The sequence below is a fragment of the Rhizoctonia solani genome, chromosome 13 (assembly GCF_016906535.1).
Source record: "Rhizoctonia solani chromosome 13, complete sequence".
Taxonomy (NCBI): domain Eukaryota; kingdom Fungi; phylum Basidiomycota; class Agaricomycetes; order Cantharellales; family Ceratobasidiaceae; genus Rhizoctonia; species Rhizoctonia solani.
The window spans coordinates 966,542-984,882 of record NC_057382.1 but is presented as its reverse complement, the minus strand read 5'-3'; the positions used below and the strand labels follow the sequence as shown (position 1 = coordinate 984,882).

Here is an 18,341-nt window from a genome sequence, read left to right as displayed (position 1 = left end):
GCATGAGAAATTCGGACCAGTGCGTCAGCTGTACTATGAGATGATGATAGCCTGAAGTCCCGGCGTGTGTTCAGGGTGGAAGTTAGTATCGGTGTTTGAACTTGGTCCTTGAACCAAAAAATCTAGACGAGGCAGGAGTACATGTTTATATGCATCTTTGAGGGATATACTCATCCAGTGTTTTCATCGAACGAATAAGCCTCTATATATGAATCATATAAAAGTTCATCGTATAGTCCGCAGATGGCCAACGAGAATAAATGGGTGATATGGTACTGCTCTCGATAAACTGTCGAAGGAAATAGGGAGAGAGGAGGAAGACTAAAAAGATGAACTTGCGTCGAATTTGTTCCAAAACGAACCTGATTCATATTAGGTATATACTATTTCAGTTGCGAAATAAATCCCATAATCGTCATAGAAGGCCATCATATGCGCACGTGAATAGCTGTGTAAAAGAGTTGTGAAGGACTGGTTCGTGGCAGTGAGTGTGTGGCTGTCAATAAGTGCATGAATTGATAGAGCGGCTGTGATGCCTAAAGTGCAGTTGTCAGGGTTCTTGCCAACTTCACTGTAACCCAACAGACGCACCTTGAAAGATATCCAGGGGACACATTGATATTCTGGGACTCATACGGCGCCAATTGACTCGAACCTAGTATCATTTGATTATTATGGGGGGGAGGGTGCGTTGACAATCGTATGCTTGCCAGCTTGGAGCCCATCCCTCGGCCCTTGGGGTAAACGCCGAGAGTGCCACCAATGTTTGGCAAGAATGACTAATCGATCATCCCTTTGCCTCCACTGACAACTATCTCCTTAAATATCCCAATCACAACAACACAGCATAATTGTCACAGAATAGGTGCCGGATGCGCTTCCTTTATCTAGTTCTGGAAATGACAACCCTTCCTGTTCCTCACAGGTAATGGTTGTGTATTTATATATCGAGAGGTGGGGCAACAACTTCCGCCACTTCCTACCACCCAGCGTTTGGCTCATTTTAAGACAATGCATCGGATACGCAAAAGAATAAGCAAGTTATTTGGTATGTGTATTCAACGGCTTTGGTGGGTTCTATTAACGATGATCCACAGGTGGCAAATCCTCTTCCTCTTCCAAAACCAGTAGTCCTCCACGGCCATCCTCGCTTGTTTCTCATTCCACCACACCATCACACTCAGGCGATGGTCGCGTTGTACCCACGAATCCTTCTGGTGGAGGGGTACCAGCTATCGAAGTCCACGCGGCAAGCTCCGAGTCGCTTCCAGCCCAACCGTCTCGTTCCCGTGCGTCATCTGCATCCCACGTCCCTACTCCCGAGAACGAAACTCGGGCGCTTGCCTCGCTCGGTGTGCAATGCACGCTCTCTTTGGCGCAAGCGGTGGCCGAGATTGCACCTGTGCCTTGTATTGGATCGTTAGTAGGATGCTTGACTGCTGTATTTCAGGCTGTGGAGCGCACACGAGTAAACAAGTGAGCAGATTTATTTTCTTCGAATATTTAAGACTCAAGCCATGTACTCCGAATAGGGATCAATGGAAACTGTTACAGGGCAGATGTGTGATGGTAATGCGTATTGCCGGAGCGCAAGTAATGAATAACGGACATCATCACTATCCTGGGCTTGAAGAAGCTGCGAAACTACTCGAAGAGTAGGCCGCATAGTTTTGATATATTTCTGATACTGACTTTACTCTTTTGACTAAATAGAACTCTCAACAAGATCGAAGAACGCGCTCAACACTACAACCAAATGAATGAGGTTCTCAATTTCCTATTATATCAAGACATTAGCGACGAAATCCAGTCGCTGTTTGGTGACCTTGACGCGTGCCTTGGCATGTTCTCTGTGAGTTTCCTAAAATCCCGAACACTGCGAGAATACTGACATGACATCGGCAGTATGCGACTGACATTGCCCAATCCCAATGGATTTCAGAGTTTCGAGCGGTGCAAAAGCAGGAGTCGCAGCAGCTCGAACATCTCAAAAATGAACTGGGAAGAATGGACATGAAGATAGATACGATCGGAAGAAGCTCTGAGCAAATACTACAGAACACAAGCAAGGTGGTCGATGCTCTCCAGCGAGTACTCGACGACAAGTCTTCGGTGAGTAGTCAGCTCGTTGATTCCAAGACGGTACCCATTGAACGTATTTCCTCAAGATTCTGCAAGCCCCAGCTACAACCACTGCCGCCACATTCGACGACGCACAACGCATCGTTCGTACTATCCTTGCAGTCACCAAGCTCCAGCTACCTCCCAAGCTCCTGCTCGGCCGACAATGTATACCCGACACTAACATCCCGATCAAAACTGGGATCACTTGTGACGTCTACTTGGCGTCATTTCTCGTGGGAGAGAAAGTAGCGAAGAAGGTGTTCAGGATTGGGATGTCGGACAAGGCATATGTCCAAAAGTATGCGACGCGGTTCTTGCGGATTGCAAGTCTATGGTCTGACCTCCGGTCGGACTATACGTTGCCATTCTACGGAATTGGGATGGAGTCGTTTGAGCAGAATGATCACTTCCAGTTGTAAGCAATGTTTATCAGTTAGCGCGAACACCACCGAGTTGACAACAAATGATAGGTATATGGTGTCGCCGCTGATGAAAAACTTTGATGCTGTATGCATATACCCTATACATCCATGGATTATAGCTAATTTATTTGGTGGTTAGATGACGTACCTTAGCAAGTACAGAAACAACGCAGGAATGAAGAAGAACATACTACGAATAGTAAGTTACCAGCTCAACTACATATAATTTAGCTTACCGACTCTTTTAGATCACCGACGCAGCCAAGGGGCTTCAATATTTACATAACCGTAGCCCGCCGGTTGTTCACTCCGGAATGAGGGGAGATAACGTACTGATCACGGACAGTGGAGGTGCAGTTCTTGGCGGATTTGGACTTACAAAGGTGCGTGGCGAGTCTCTAATTTTCAAAAGCTTCCGCTAACAAGTATGTCCACAGGCGTTGGAAAGTGTTGAGAATACCAGCCTTCCTCCGGCTGTCATGACGGGCAGGACCGAGTCGCAGCGCTGGCTGGTGAGTAAAGCAAGGCGATTATAAATGTATAATAAACCGGTTGTTGCAGGCGCCAGAGATGTTCGAGGATGACCCTCCGCTGAGGACACCTTGTGATGTGTGGGGATGGTGAGTCGAAACATGAGCTCATGTTGGAAAAAGCTAACTAGCAATTCGCTTTTGTAGGGCTATGGCTGCTCTTGAGGTACGTGCTTAGTATATATAATTGCGAACGGTTTTCTCATCACTTTCCAAAGATCGTCAGCGGCAGCATACCATATCATATGCACAAGCAAGCTATGAACATCATTCTAAAGGTCAACCAAGGTCCGCCAAGGCGCAGAGACCATCCGGGATTCGACATATACGCGTATCGACCTGACGAAATGTGGACGCTGCTAGAAAGGTGTTGGGCGAAAGAACCTGAGAACAGGCCAAGTATGGACGAGGTAGTTGCAGACCTAAAGAAGATAGGAGGGATGGAGGAACGGAGGGCCTAGATGCGTTTTCTGAGGTAGCTGGGCTCACGGAGAGGTGTGGATATACCCAAGTCTACTATACGATTTGTTTTGAGTTTTAGCATTATTTTGTCGTGTCGCAGTTGACTACTTTCGCTTTCAGAACCAGGTTTTAAAGTCCATGTATTAATATTATGCATGCATACATAGGCAATAAAGCACAAATTCAACTACTTCATGTGTTGTGTATCCCACCTTTCAGGGCTCACTCATAGAGCAAAGTGGATCAGCCCACTCGATATAACTTTAGCCGCTTGCACGTAAAGGTTACTGGAATATATGTATTAGGTGTTTATTCTACTCCGGGATGCGTCGCACAGGGTCAAGCGCGCATATGTGCTGGCAAGAAACGATAAGATAGTGTATACTAATAAAATTCAAATATCTGCAGCGAAAGAGCTTTTACACGGTGTCTCAGGGCCAGGAGGTTGTGTGCACCGAAAAGAAAGGAAGAAAAACAAGGGTCATCAAAACTGTCTGGACCCGAGGAGATTTCTACAAAAACCTCTGGGGTTCGCGAGCATTCACGAGCGCCCATGATACTCCATACGCTCACCGAGGCTCACAGCACGATTGGCTTAATCATCAAGTGCCTTACCTAAGCTGGATTGATAATTCTACCAAAATAGCATAAACTCCATCTAGCCAAGGTTCTGTGGAGCTTGGCGAGTGTACGGAGAACCATGCCCCCCCAGGCGCTCACGAACCACAGGGTCTTTTGTAGAGGAGTGATGTCATTGGCTAGGCAGCGCTGATATCTATAGTGGAGGCCCGAAATTAAGCCCTGGGCCTCGTCATTCATTCGTACCACTACCCTCTTACTTTCCAGTTCGTTCACTACGGAAGAATAAGCCCATAAGATGTCTGGTGCTAGTGCTAGCGCCCATATAAAAGGCCTGAATATACTGTGTATAGGTATTTTCCCATCGTATTCACCTTTCGGGTAGAATCCTGATGCTAGCGTCCACGCGTAGATGGCGGAGGCGTGAGAGGGCTATCGGCCCTCTTGCTCTTGAAAGAGCTAATGATGCGGTTGCAGCACATTGAGAAACTTGATTCTCCCCCAAAACCCCATCAGTATTTTGATCTCATAGCTGGGTCGGGCACGGGCGCGTATGTGGTATCCATTCAGTATCTAGAGAATACCATTGACACTTATGAGCATATGAAGCATCCAAGCGTGTATGCTAGGAAGGCTGCACATGTCAGTACATGAGGCTATCGATTCATATGCCAAGCTCGCAAAAGAGGTGTTTTCGGAAAGAAAGTGGATTGGGCAAGGCACCTTCAGGACGACCAAGCTCAAGGAGTCGCTCAAGAACACTATACACGACGTGACCGGAAATTCGGATGAACCGATGATGGATAGTGACTCGACCGCACCGTGTGGCACGTAAGTCAATGTCCACTAATAAATATAATCAACTCTAAGACATAGCCTCCCAGCTTGGTTTTCGCCATGTCAAGGCATAACATGAGGGGCGGCATTCCCACAGCCTTTCGATCTTATTTCTACTGCCAACGAAGGACCGCAGTGCACTATATGGGAGAGTTTATGCGCGACCATGGCCCATCCGGAACTGTTCAAGAGCTTCGACATCGGCGGTCCAATTCTGAAACAGTCGTTTATTGACGCAGGGTTCGGATGCAACAACCCTCTTGCTCATGTTCTGGAAGAAGTAAAGAGACTACACCCAGGACGACATGTATCAACCATCCTAAGCATAGGCACCGGTCATACAAGTACGATACAGATCCCAGATGGGTCAGTATTCCGCCAATTCCTACCGACAGCTGCGATCGGGGCAATGAAGGGAATCACAGAGGATGCAGAGAAGGTGGCGGAGGAGATGGCAAAGCGGTTCAACTCGACGGATGGCATTTATTTTCGACTTAGCGTTGATCAGGGACTGCAGAGTATTGAGGTAGACAAATGGGACCAATTGGACGAGGTGGCAGAACATACCCACGCATACATGAAGATACAAACAGTTACGCAAACAATCGATAAAGCAGCGGAATCAATACACCTAAGGAGGAACAATTTACCTGCGGTTCAGATAAGTAAGCTAAAGTTTTTAACTCACCATGAGGTCAGCTATCTTACTGATTCGTAGATGGCGAGATCCAAGTCGCAATACAGCGCGCCGAAGGTCCTGGCACCCTCTCCACTATTCGACGTTGCCCGGCACCGTCGCCCATGTTTGCGGGGTGCGAGCATAAGCTGCGCATGACCGAGTCGTGTATCATGGGAGCTGGCAGGGAGCTCAAGGTTTGCATCGTTCATGGGCTTGGAGGGGCTGGCAAGACACAGATGGTACTCAAAGTGATCGAAAGGACGTATGACAAATGGAAAGAGATCATATACATCGACGCAAGCACCCGTGAATCCATCGAAGCCGGACTACAAGAGGTGGCCACGGCCAAGAAGCTCGGAGACACGCATCGATCTACACTTCAGTGGCTTGAGTCGTACCGTGAGCCATGGCTGCTTGTGCTCGACAACGCAGATAACCCATCGGTCTCGATTCGTGACTACATCCCTCGAGGCAATCACGGTAGCGTAATCATCACCACCCGGCTATCTGGCATGGCTACACTTGCACGAGGGCAAAACTCTGAGTGCAACATATCAAGTATGGACCCGGAAGATGCGCTAAATTTGCTGCTCAAGTGTGCGCGTCTAAATGACCAGAAGCTATCGCCGAAAGAAGAAGAGAGCTCCAGAGAGCTGGTTAAAGTAAGTGAGGCTACTGTGCTCGGGTACCGATATTAATGGCATTGGCAGGAGCTTGGCTACTTTGCACTTGCAATAGTACAGGCTGGGTCTTTTATCGGGCATTCGCCTCATATGTCAATCACCAGATACAGGTCTCTGCTTGGGGGTGAACAACGAAGCGCACTAGAAGCCTATCGCAAACTACCTGCCGCAGTCAAGGCCGACAGCTATGGACACACGGTGTATACAGCCTGGCTGATGTGCTACAATGGCATCGGACCTCTTTCTCAACAACTTCTGTGGCTAATTGCGCACTTGCATCACACCGGAATCACCGTCGACATTTTTCGAAGAGCGGCCATCAGTATCGTGGCATATAATCCTAGGCTACCCACTACCAAGCTTGAAAATTTAGCACAAAAGAAGCTACAAAAGTTTTTAGGCGCATTCATAAACTCGGAAGGTGAATGGGAAGAACTCCTATTCGCACAGGTTATCCACGAGATCGTATCGCGCTCGCTACTGGAGTACGACCGTATGAATCAAGCTTATCGCATTCATGCACTTGTGCAAGACTGGGTCCGCACGGTAGTACCATATGAACACGATCTGGCAGCAAAATGTGCGGAGATGTTGCTCTCGATATCGGTCGGTGGGTGTACGGATGACACTATGGATGCCATTGTATTCCGAATGAGTATTGGACTTCATATCGACAAAGTAGTTTGGAGTAGCCTTGAAAGGGTTGGGGTAGAGCACGCATTAAATTTCTCTAGGGTGTATGCGAGTAGAGGACAGTGGAGGCAGGCCGAGCAGCTACAGATCATCGCTCAAAAGGCTCTCAGGCAGGCTTTGGGTGACGAGCACCCGGATACACTGACGTCCATGCATGAAGTGGGACGAGCTCGCTCGCATATGGGGCAATACGAAGATGCAAGAGCAATTCATGCCCAGGTGCTACGCATACGAAAAAGAGTGCTAGGCAGCGACCATCTCGATACACTGGAAACCATGAACAACCTTGCGATTGCTTACTCTCACCTAGGCCGAAGCGAGGACGCAAGAGCATTGCATGTCCAGGTGCTACACAAGCGGAGACGAGTGCTGGGCAGCGATCATCCCGATACACTGGCAACCATGAATAACATTGCAATCGCTTATTCCTACCTGGGCAGATACGAGGACGCGAGAGCATTGCACACCCAGGTGCGACACAGGCGCGAGCGAGTACTAGGCAGAGACCATCCCGATACACTAGCAACCATGAACAACCTCGCAAACGCTTATTCATACCTGGGACGACACGAGGACGCAAGGGCGCTACATGCCCAAGTGCTACGCAGACGGGAGCGGGTGCTGGGCAGAGATCATCCCGACACACTGAGAAGCATGAACAACCTTGCGAATTCTTACATCGGGCCGGGCCGATACGGGGACGCAAGAGCACTGTACATCCAGGTATTACAAAGACGGGAGCGAGTGCTCGGCAGCGACCATCCCGATACACTGGCAACCATGAATAACCTTGCAAACGCTTACTCCAACCTGGGTCGATACAATGATGCAAGAGCACTTTATGCCCAGGTGCTAGATGCGCGGAAGCGAGTGCTAGGCAGCGACCACCGTGATACACTGTCGACTATGAATAAGCTTGCAAAGGCCTGCTCTCATCTAGGCCGGTACGATGACCCAAGAGCACTGAGCGCCCAGGTGCTAAACACACGGAAGCAAGTGCCGGGCAGCGACCATCCCGACACACTAACAACCACAAACACATTACGCCAAAGCCATCCGCCGCTTCGCGGAACTCATTAGCTAGACTTGCCCAGTTTCCTATCCCCGTCCCTTATTCTTCCTCCCTCTTTCCTTTCTTCTTGATTTCTCTCTCGCATTCCCCCTCCCTTATTTTATCTTTTTGACACCACCGATGCCGCTGTATGTCGTCTTTTCAAGTTTATGGTTCGAGTCACTTACCAGATTCTTTAATCTTACATCCAGGCCTTTAGCGAACGTGGGTCCCCTTCGAGTTAACTTCAGGATTCGTAAAAGTATCCTTTCGAATGGTACAGACCGGATCAATAACCAAAAAGCGCAGTGTCTCATCTTACCTTTCAGTCTCCACGCTCTCTAATAATGTATACCCGCCTGACCATGTTCTATCTCTTTGTTACTTCCTTGCCCCGATTCGTAACGTACCCTCGGAATTCCAATGATATACCTTCACCCGTTCAGATGCCTACTATAGCTGTCGCCGACGATTGTTCATTGGATCTCACCAAGTCAATTCGAAGTTCCGCCTTTCATATATGCTAAACTATCATCATTTGTGAATAAGGCGAAAGCAAACAAAACCCCTAAAACTTTCTTTTTTATGGGGCAGCACGAATAATACGCGCGCTGGTCCACACGTTCCTCCAACAGGAGACCTTCGTCTAGCTACATACAGAATACGTGGCAGGATAGTTTTGCACTGTTTCAATGCCCAATCGTATTTCGATTCCAGGAAGGTTCCCTAGTTCACAGTCTCATGGGATCAAGTGTCCTAATCTTGCCTTTCTGCGCTGAGCTGTGTGTGCGAACCCAGTACGAAAGATCACCCACTGGCATCAGGCTTTATTTCTCCAAAAATAATACTCATGGATTTTTCTGGTTTTTTTGACATGGAAATTAATTATGCGATCGTATGGCATAGACAGCTGAAGTGAACGACTGATGGCAACGAGTAAATGTCCCATAGCCCCTATGTCTAGAACCACTCGGCGAATATACATCTGAGGGAACAAAGATACAAGTCTGCAGTATACTGGTTGTTTCGTCGGCAGGAATCCGTCATGTGGCGCACGATGTGGCAAGGTCCAGCAGGGATGATGTTATATGATTACTAAGCAGTGCTCGGAAAAGTGACAAACGCCGATGTCTGGTTCCAATTCGCAAACACTGCCCTTTGCCTCTTAACTTCCTTTAGAAGGGATTGTCATCCAGACAACTGGACGGTATACACGCCGCCATGGCTGTGCATACTTTCGCTCAAGCAATGTACATCACTGTATCGTCCAGCCGACCCAATCCCTCCACAACCTTCACCAGCATTTCGTGTCGACGCCATGAGCTCGAAAGGAGGCTTTCGCCAGTCGTTAAGGAGCATTTTCTGTATGTTATTAATTTGGCTTGATAATATTGATATGATTTAACTACTTTCCTTAGCCGGATCGCCATCGGCCAGTAATAGTGATCGCCCTCCTTCCCGTGGAGGTTCCCGCCCTGAATCGACTGTGAACTTGGCTGTCCCACAAGTAAATGTTCCCCAAGTGGCCACCCAGCAAGGCGTCCAACAAGATGTAGACATGACAGATGGAACCAACTCATCTCAGTCCCGACCGGCGTCTATGCCAGTCCCTATGCCCACTGGCACCACTTCGACAGCATCTTCCAGACTAACCCCCGAGCCGTCACACGCACGCCGAAATTCGCACTCTCGCACTCGCACATCATCTTATGTTCCGCCCGTACCCGAAAATGAGAACCGGGCCCTATCATCGCTGGCCACCCAGTGTGCACTCACACTCTCCGAAGTCACCAAGGAGATTGCGCCTATACCTGCCATTGGCCCGCTATGTGGCTGCCTGAAGCAGGTGTTCCAAGCCGTAGAGCGATCAAAGGTTAACAAGTGTGTGAATCTGTTGGTCAATGCTAGCCGAGTGGCTCATGCTCAGACAGGGACCAATGGAAGCTACTGCGAGGTCGATGCGTGATGGTTATGCGCATCGCAGGAGCACATGTCGATAACTATGGGAAGGAACAGTACCCTAACCTGGACGAGGCAGCAGCGGTCCTCCAAGAGTAAGGTGGCATATTCATGTCTCTCTTATTGATACTCACGCATGGAATATTGGCAGGACTCTGAATCGAATCGAAGAACGCGCACGATACTACAACGAAATGAACGAGCTGATCGCGTTGGTGCTTTACCAATCGATCAGTGACGAGATTCGCATGCTCTTTGCTGATCTGGATGCGTGCTTGTCGTTGTTCAATGTAAGTGCTTCTTCCGATATCTGGCAGCCATTCTGAATTTGTTCATAGTTCACGGCCGAAGTGGCTCAAGACCAATGGACAGGCGAATATCAGGCCGTTCAGAGGCGCGAATCGAGTGAACTCCAGCGCCTGAGAGGAGAGCTCGAGAAGATGAACGTCAACTTTGATGCACTACGCTCGAACCAAGGCGAACTACTGGAAAAGACAAACAGGATGGTTGACGCCTTGCAGCAAGTGCTGAACGACAAGTCTATGGTACGCCTCGTCCAAGTGCCATCATGTTAATGCCAGTCGAGCTGACTTTGGGTTGTAGATCCTTCAAGACCAGTCAACCACGACAGTAGCTACGTATGTAGATGCCCAGCAGCTCGTGCGCACCATTCTATCAGTCACGAAGCTTCAACTGCCGCCCAAGCTTCTTCTCGGCAAACAATGTAACCTTGATGCGCCGATCCCGATCAAGACTGGAATTACGTGCGACATCTACCAGGCCTCGTTCTTGGGCGGAGAGAAGGTGGCGAAGAAGGTGTTCAGGATCGGAATGTCGGACAAGGAATATGTGGAGAAGTATGCGACGCGGTTCTTGCGAATTGCCAACTTGTGGTCCGAGTTTCGTTCGGACTATACGCTGCCGTTCTATGGTATAGGGATGGAGTCGTTTGAGGGTGACAACCATTTTCAGCTGTAAGTTGTCAAACTTCGGACTATGGGCTATACTGAATCGAATTGGTCATAGGTATATGGTGTCGCCGTTGATGAAGAACTTTGACGCAGTGTGTATAAACGATTTTAATTGGAGTTCCTCGTCCTGATGCGTGTGTGCTTTAGATATCGTTCCTGAAGCAGTACAGGAATAATCAGGGCATGAAAAGGGGCATGCTTCGTATCGTAAGTAGCCCTTGACCCCTACACGACTCTGGCTCGACTCATCCCGAACTTCACGCTCTAGATTACGGACGCTGCCAAGGGCCTCCAGTATCTGCATAACCGAGATCCGCCGGTGGTGCATTCTGGGATGAGAGGGGATAATATACTGATCACAGATAGTGAGGGAGGTATCCTGGGAGGATTCGGGCTTACGAAGGTAACAGTTAATGGAGTCGCCCATCTCATAAATTTGCATCTGATTTTTACCATTATAGGCGCTCGAGAGTGTGGGGAACAACAAAATTCCGCCTGCGGTGATGACAGGCAAGACCGAATCCCAGCGATGGATGGTACGTTTCATTCGTCGGTTAATTTTTGTTTTGTCAATTAGTGATTATCTGTTCTAGGCACCTGAAATGTTTGTTGACGACCCACCACTGGAAACGCCGTGTGATGTTTGGGGGTGGTAGGTCGTATTTCTACTTGTATCTCCTTCACCGTTTATGCATATTCTCACTTTGTAGGGCAATGGCCGCGCTCGAGGTAAGCAATAGCGAACAAACTGCATGGAAGTGGCCTATCTTACAAAACGACCTTTACAGATCATCAGCGGGTCAATCCCCTACCACACGCACAAACAAGCGATGACGATCATTCTCCAAATCAGCAAGGGACCGCCCCGGCGAGAGCACCACGCCAAGTTCGAAGAGTACGCATACAGGCCGGACGAGATGTGGGCGCTGTTGGAAAAGTGCTGGGCCATGGAGCCGTCGGAGCGTCCGAGTATTGATGAGGTTCTGGTCGAGCTGAAGCGGATTGCGAAGATGCCCGAGGCAGAAGGTAGTAAGAGTGGATAAGATGGAGTTTCGTTGTGGATATACAATGCGTGAATGTGGATGTACTAATGCTGTGTATGTTAGTTGAGCTTGAATGATGCTATGTATGAGAGTGGTGTCGGTGGGGTATGTATTGGAGAGTTGTGATGATTGCATGCGTAGTTGGAACGCATGCGAACAGTGAATGAATGCAGATTAGTTCAACCCCATATCTTATTCTGTCTGGACACAACGAAATAATGCGCCGGGTTCAGGTAGCCGGATACAGAGGGGGCATGAACAAGCCTTCAAAGGGAGTCGCGCGGACAGTCTCTAATTATGTCATAGTTCATCATTTTGCAGTTATAATGCGAAGCTTGCAATCGAGTACGCATGAATAATCCACCATGTAGCATCCGGAATCTTACGACCGCGGTCGGTGATTTCTATCATACCGTCTGGTATTCGGCGCTTACTACAGGCGTACTTTACAGGACCAAATGGATTTTGCTTCCCTTGCGTGCCTGTAACTTTGATTCTTATAGTTTCTTCTACCTCGAATTAGCAATTCGCACACCTTTTTCGCTTCACTTCCTGCGAAACTATATGAATTGAACGATTAGTGAGAGATAAAGTCTGGAGGTAGAGATTATGGAGACTCGTTGAAATTCCACAACAATACCACATGTGTCCGGTTAAGCGGTGTTCAAATAGCGCCGATGCCTCGTGTCCGGAACTCAACTTTGACTCTTTGATCGTTCACTCCTGCTAACCACCCCTTGTCTTCCCTTTCATTCGCTGCAAGGAATCATAACACAAGCATGTCTGACACAACTGCAGGTACCTCTCCTAAAGGCTTGAATATACTGTGTATAGGTATCATCACCTCATTGAGTCTATCCCTCAAACAGAACCCTGATGTCAGCGATCACATGTAGATGGCGGGGGTGTGCGAGGGCTATCGGCGCTTTTAATCCTAGAAGAGTTAATGAAGCGGATACAACACCTCGAGAAGCTCGACTCCCCCCCGAAGCCTCATCAGTACTTTGATCTCATCGCAGGCACTGGCACAGGCGCGTATGTCACTTCCATTGGTATATCGTAGCCCCAACCTGACGCCTATGATCACACAAAGCATCCAAGCCTGTATGCTAGGAAGGTTGCGCATGGGGATAGATGAGGCTATCGAGTCATACGCCAGCGTTGCGAAAGAGGTGTTCTCGGAAAGAAAATGGATCGGGAAAGGTGCCTTCAGGACCACCAAGCTCAAGAACGCGATCAGAAACACCATACAAACCGTAACCGGAAACCCGGATGAGCCGATGATGGAAAGAAATCTAACCACACCGTGCGGCACGCAAGTCAGCTACCACCAAATAATAGCGATGATGCTAACATGCCACTTTATAGCCTAGTATTTGCCATGTCAAGACACAACATGAGGGCAGGTATACCTACCGCATTTCGATCGTACCCTGCTACCGCCAACGAAGGCCCCAGGTGTACGGTATGGGAGACCGTGTGCGCGACCATGGCGCATCCGGAGCTGTTCAAGAGCTTCGACATCGGCAGCCCACCTCTGAAGCAGTCGTTTGTTGACGCAGGACTTGGATGCAGCAACCCCCTTGCTTATGTGCTAGCCGAAGTAAAGAGACTACACCCAGGAAGACATGTGTCAATCACCCTAAGCATAGGCACCGGTCATACAAGTACGATACAGATCCCAGATGGACCGGTATTCCTTCAGTTTCTACCAACGGCTGCGATCGGAGCAATGAAAGGAATCGCAGAGGATGCAGAGAGGGTGGCAGAAGAGATAGCAAGGCGATTCAGCTCAGTCGACGGAGTATACTTTCGACTCAACGTTGATCAAGGATTGCAAAGCGTTGAAGTGTCCAAGTGGGACCAGCCAAGCGAGGTAGCGGAGCATACACGTGCATACATGAGGATGTTCGAAGTCATACAAACAATCGACAAAGCAGCACAAGCGATACGAGTGAGAAACCCAACTATATCCACGGCACAGATTGGTGAATCAGAACGTTATCCTGATGATATGCACAAGACTGAGTGTTTAACATCCAGATGGCGAGATCCAGCTTGGAGTATCCTACGTTAGGGATCCAAACGTTGTGTCGGTGGCTCAATACTGCCCGTCCCCCAGCTCCATTTTCACAGGGTGCAGGCTCAAGCTTCACAGGATGGAGTCATGTATCGTCGGAAGCGATGTGGAGCGCAGAGTGTGCGTCGTACACGGGCTTGGAGGGGCAGGAAAGACGCAGATAGTACTCAAGGTCATAGAAACAACGCGGCGCAAATGGAAGGAGATCATATACATCGACTCAAGCACCCGTGAATCCATCGAAGCCGGACTACAAGAGGTGGCCACGGCCAAGAAGCTCGGAGATACGCATCGATCTACACTTCAGTGGCTTGAGTCATACCGTCAGCCCTGGCTGCTTGTGTTGGATAGTGCGGATGATCCGTCGGTCTCGATTCGTGACTACATCCCTCGAGGCAATCATGGCAGCGTAATAATCACCACCCGGCTATCTGGCATGACTACACTTGCGCGGGGGCAAAACTCTGAGTGCAGCGTATCAAGTATGGACCCGGACGATGCGATGTCATTGCTACTCAAGTGCGCACGGCTACATGATCGGGAACTATCTTTAGAAGAGACCGAGAGTGCCGATGCCCTACTTAGGGTGCGTAAAGACCGCATAATCAGCCGTCCGTGCTAAAGGATTCTACAGGAGCTCGGTTACTTCGCACTCGGGATCGTACACGCGGGGTCGTTCATAGGAAACTCACCACACATGTCACTTACGGACTACAGAGCGCTATTCATGCGGGAGCAGCGGAGAGCGCTAGAAGCATACAGCAACTTGCCGGCCGCAATCAAGGCCGACGACTACCGACATACTGTATATACCGCCTGGATCGTATGCTACGATGGTCTTAGCTCACGTGCTCAGGAGCTGCTCTGGCTGATTGGCCACTTGCATTACACTGGAATCACAGTCGACATGTTTCGACGAGCGGCGGTTGCTATTGTATCATATAAGGCCAAGTATCCGATGACACAGCTCGAGGATTTGGCACAGCAAAAGCTGAAGGAGGCGCTACGCGCGTTCATGAGCTCAAGTGGAGGATGGGACGGACTTCTATTCACGCAGGTCATCGACGAGCTAGCATCATGCTCGCTACTGGAGTACGATCGTATGAATCAGGCTTATCGCATCCATCTACTTGTTCAGGACTGGGTCCGTACAGTTATACCGTATGAAAGTGATCTAGCAGCGAAGTGCGCTGAGATACTAGTTTCGATATCAGTCTCTGGGTGCATGGACAATAGTGTAGAGTCCGTCATGGTACGAATGAGCGTTGGACTTCATGTGGATAGGGTACTTCCGGAATGCACTGAAAGTACTGGGATAGACCATCTGCGGCACTTCTACGAGATATATATGAGTCGTGGGCGGTGGGACAAGGCGGAGCAATTTCAGGAACACATCGAAAGAAGACTTAGACAAATGCGAGGTGACGAGCACCCCGATACATTGGGAAGTATGAACAACCTTGCAAACGCTTACTCCGACCTGGGCCGATATGAGGACGCGAGAGCACTGCACACTCAGGTGCTAGACACACGAAAGCAAGTGCTGGGAACCGATCATCCCGATACACTGACAACCATGAACAACCTTGCAACTGCTTACTCCGACCTGGGCCGATATGAAGACGCAAGAGCACTGCACACTCAGGTGCTAGACACACGGAAGCAAGTGCTGGGAACCAATCATCCCGATACACTGAGAACCATGAACAACCTTGCAAACGCTTACTCCGACCTGGGCCGATATGAGGACGCAAGAGCACTGTACACTCAGGTGCTAGACACACGGAAGCAAGTGCTGGGAACCAATCATCCTGATACACTGACAACCATGAACAACCTTGCAATCGCTTACTCCGACCTAGGCCGATATGAGGACGCAAGAGCACTGTACACTCAGGTGCTAGACACACGAAAGCAAGTGCTGGGAACCAATCATCCTGATACACTGACAACCATGAACAACCTTGCAATTGCTTACTCCAAGCTGGGCCAATATGAGGACGCAAGAGCACTGTACAATCAGGTGCTAGACACACAGAAGCAAGTTCTGGGAACCGATCATCCCCATACACTGAGAACCATGAACAACCTTGCAATCGCTTACTCCGACCTGGGCCGATATGAGGACGCAAGAGCACTGCACACTCAGGTGCTAGACACACGGAAGCAAGCGCTGGGGGCTAATCATCCCGATACAATGAGAACCATGAACAACCTTGCAAACGCTTACTACTACCTTGGCCAATATGAGGACGCGAGAGCACTGTACACTCAGGTGCTAGACACACAGAAGCAAGTGCTGGGAACCGATCATCCCGATACACTAACAACCATGAATAACCTTGCAAACGCTTACTCCGACCTGGGCCGATATGCGGACGCAAGAGCACTGCACACTCAGGTCCTAGACACACGGAAGCAAGCCCTGGGAACCAATCATCCCGATACACTGGCAACCATGAACAACCTTGCAAACGCTTACTCCGACCTGGGCCGATATGCGGACGCAAGAGCACTGTACACTCAGGTGCTAGACACACAGAAGCAAGTGCTGGGAACCGATCATCCGGATACACTGAGAAGCATGAATAACCTTGCACATGCTTATTTAAAACTTGGTCTTGTTTGGGAGGCAGATAGTCTCAGCCTGAATGTTGGTGACTTTATTAGGGTCTTCGGTGAAGGTCATACATGTGTTGGTTCTGTTAGGCGGCTTATGAGAGAAATTCAGGATCGAAGGCATCGTGAAGCGCATAGACAGGGTATTTTAGGGAGGCAGAAGGTATATTTTATTTTATTCTCAGCTCACGATTCCGTTTGCTCAATAAGTTTGTCAGTCTTATGTCCGAGCCTTGAGCGAAAGTAATCAATTGTAACTCGAGAACATGTAAAGCTATTCTTTTGAATTATGTGAGCTATGCTAGTAGTCCGCAATTGTTGTGCCTCTCCTAGACATTTAGTGCTCGCATTCTACAATAACATATATTTATCTTATTATGCGCAACTTCACGAGACTTAAAGAACACTTCTGGCCTTCAATCGATTTTTTCTCGGTAGCATCCTGTTTGGTAAAAGCTATGGAGTCAAACCAATGTCCGCAAGTGAATCGTCGTCTACCAGTAGTGGTAGCTATCAGTAGGTGATTTTCCTCCTGGTTCGAAGGTGAGCTTGACTTGCCCACCCAAAAGCCTCTTTCGGCGATTCCTCAGTAAGCTACATAATAAAGTTCGGAGGCGATAGGTGTTTGAAGTAGGTATTCCATGCTATAAAGCACTCGAAACTAAACCAGCGACCGAACCTGTCACTGACCATTAACAAATGGATTAGTTTTAACGCTATGCACTTATGTTGCTTGATTCAATACCCATGGTTCTGCCTGCATGCGCGGCCAAAACCCAGGTGAGTAATGAGTGAATGCGAGCCTGTTCAATCCGGGAGTCTTGGCTGTTTGCATACATTTGGTTTAGTGGCCTGCTTCAGGCTGTTGAATATAGAATGAGATACGAATAGCTCTACAAGGACAGCTCGTGCAGGAATCCTTTCATCAAGTCTTGATTTATTGTTTTGTATTCACAGCGGCACGTTTGCAATTTAGCGCCCACGAAGGTTTCACCATGCATCGTCTGGAATCTCAAGATCATAGTCGATGGTTTCTGTCGTAGCATCATGTCAAGTAATCGAATCAGCGCAAGGTATCTCCGACTAACCTTCAATATCAGTATGCGGCCGGATAACATTATCAATCACCCTGTGTATCACCCAGTCAAGAGAACTAGCGACACTAAACTGCTGTACCTACCATCTGTGCTCATCGTTGGCAGCATAAGTATCCAAAGCAGCACGGTCCTTGAAGCGTGCGAATAAGGCTAGATCGGCCCAAATGAGAATGAACTCGAAGCAGAAAACACAATGACATACAGAAGTCGTAGCCCTTCGTTCGGTCGGTGATGAGTGGTCCGCCAAACTGCATTGGCACAAAAGGCCCTTGTTTTTTGGTGAGTCGTATCAGAGGCCAAGACACGTACAGAGAAACTTGAAGACACATGCTACACCGTGTGCCTGGCTTACCTGGTACCTTGGCAAGTGCCCGGAGATTTCGTGTTTAGCTTTCTCCTTAAAAGCGTCGAGTTGTTCTTGTGTGGCTTTGAAATATTTCGAACAGAATTATGTCAGTGGATGGTACCAATACTCAACACGCCGATATACCTTCCGGTATGTTCTTGAGTTT

General features: G+C 48.8%; 4 protein-coding genes across 4 annotated transcripts; 3 read left to right on the top strand and 1 right to left on the bottom strand.

Annotated features, from left to right (window-relative positions):
- Positions 1-1,011: 1,011 nt before the first annotated feature.
- RhiXN_07153 (Tyrosine kinase domain-containing protein) lies at positions 1,012-3,537 on the top strand (the record flags this gene model as incomplete). Its single annotated transcript, XM_043326969.1, has 13 exons — positions 1,012-1,048; positions 1,098-1,476; positions 1,533-1,655; positions 1,714-1,852; positions 1,906-2,112; positions 2,169-2,539; positions 2,595-2,631; positions 2,686-2,745; positions 2,795-2,929; positions 2,984-3,058; positions 3,108-3,166; positions 3,224-3,242; positions 3,295-3,537. The coding sequence occupies 13 exons, from the start codon at positions 1,012-1,014 to the stop codon at positions 3,535-3,537; spliced, it is 1,884 nt and encodes a 627-aa protein (XP_043185441.1).
- A 1,583-nt stretch (positions 3,538-5,120) lies between these two features.
- RhiXN_07152 (kinesin family protein) lies at positions 5,121-8,089 on the top strand (the record flags this gene model as incomplete). The annotated part of the gene is made up of 3 exons (XM_043326968.1): positions 5,121-5,619; positions 5,673-6,295; positions 6,344-8,089. The coding sequence occupies 3 exons, from the start codon at positions 5,121-5,123 to the stop codon at positions 8,087-8,089; spliced, it is 2,868 nt and encodes a 955-aa protein (XP_043185440.1).
- A 1,192-nt stretch (positions 8,090-9,281) lies between these two features.
- RhiXN_07151 (kinesin family protein) lies at positions 9,282-16,969 on the top strand (the record flags this gene model as incomplete). Its single annotated transcript, XM_043326967.1, has 19 exons — positions 9,282-9,424; positions 9,504-9,941; positions 9,992-10,114; positions 10,171-10,309; positions 10,358-10,564; positions 10,623-10,993; positions 11,046-11,082; positions 11,138-11,197; positions 11,259-11,393; positions 11,452-11,526; positions 11,584-11,642; positions 11,701-11,719; positions 11,779-12,019; positions 12,930-13,068; positions 13,127-13,339; positions 13,402-14,021; positions 14,077-14,699; positions 14,748-16,895; positions 16,964-16,969. 19 exons carry the CDS (start codon positions 9,282-9,284, stop codon positions 16,967-16,969), a joined length of 5,796 nt encoding a protein of 1,931 aa, XP_043185439.1.
- Positions 16,970-17,722: 753 nt separating this feature from the next.
- RhiXN_07150 (Dabb domain-containing protein) lies at positions 17,723-18,083 on the bottom strand (the record flags this gene model as incomplete). The annotated part of the gene is made up of 4 exons (XM_043326966.1): positions 17,723-17,766; positions 17,821-17,861; positions 17,913-17,979; positions 18,032-18,083. The coding sequence occupies 4 exons, from the start codon at positions 18,081-18,083 to the stop codon at positions 17,723-17,725; spliced, it is 204 nt and encodes a 67-aa protein (XP_043185438.1).
- Between the last annotated feature and the right edge of the window lie 258 nt (positions 18,084-18,341).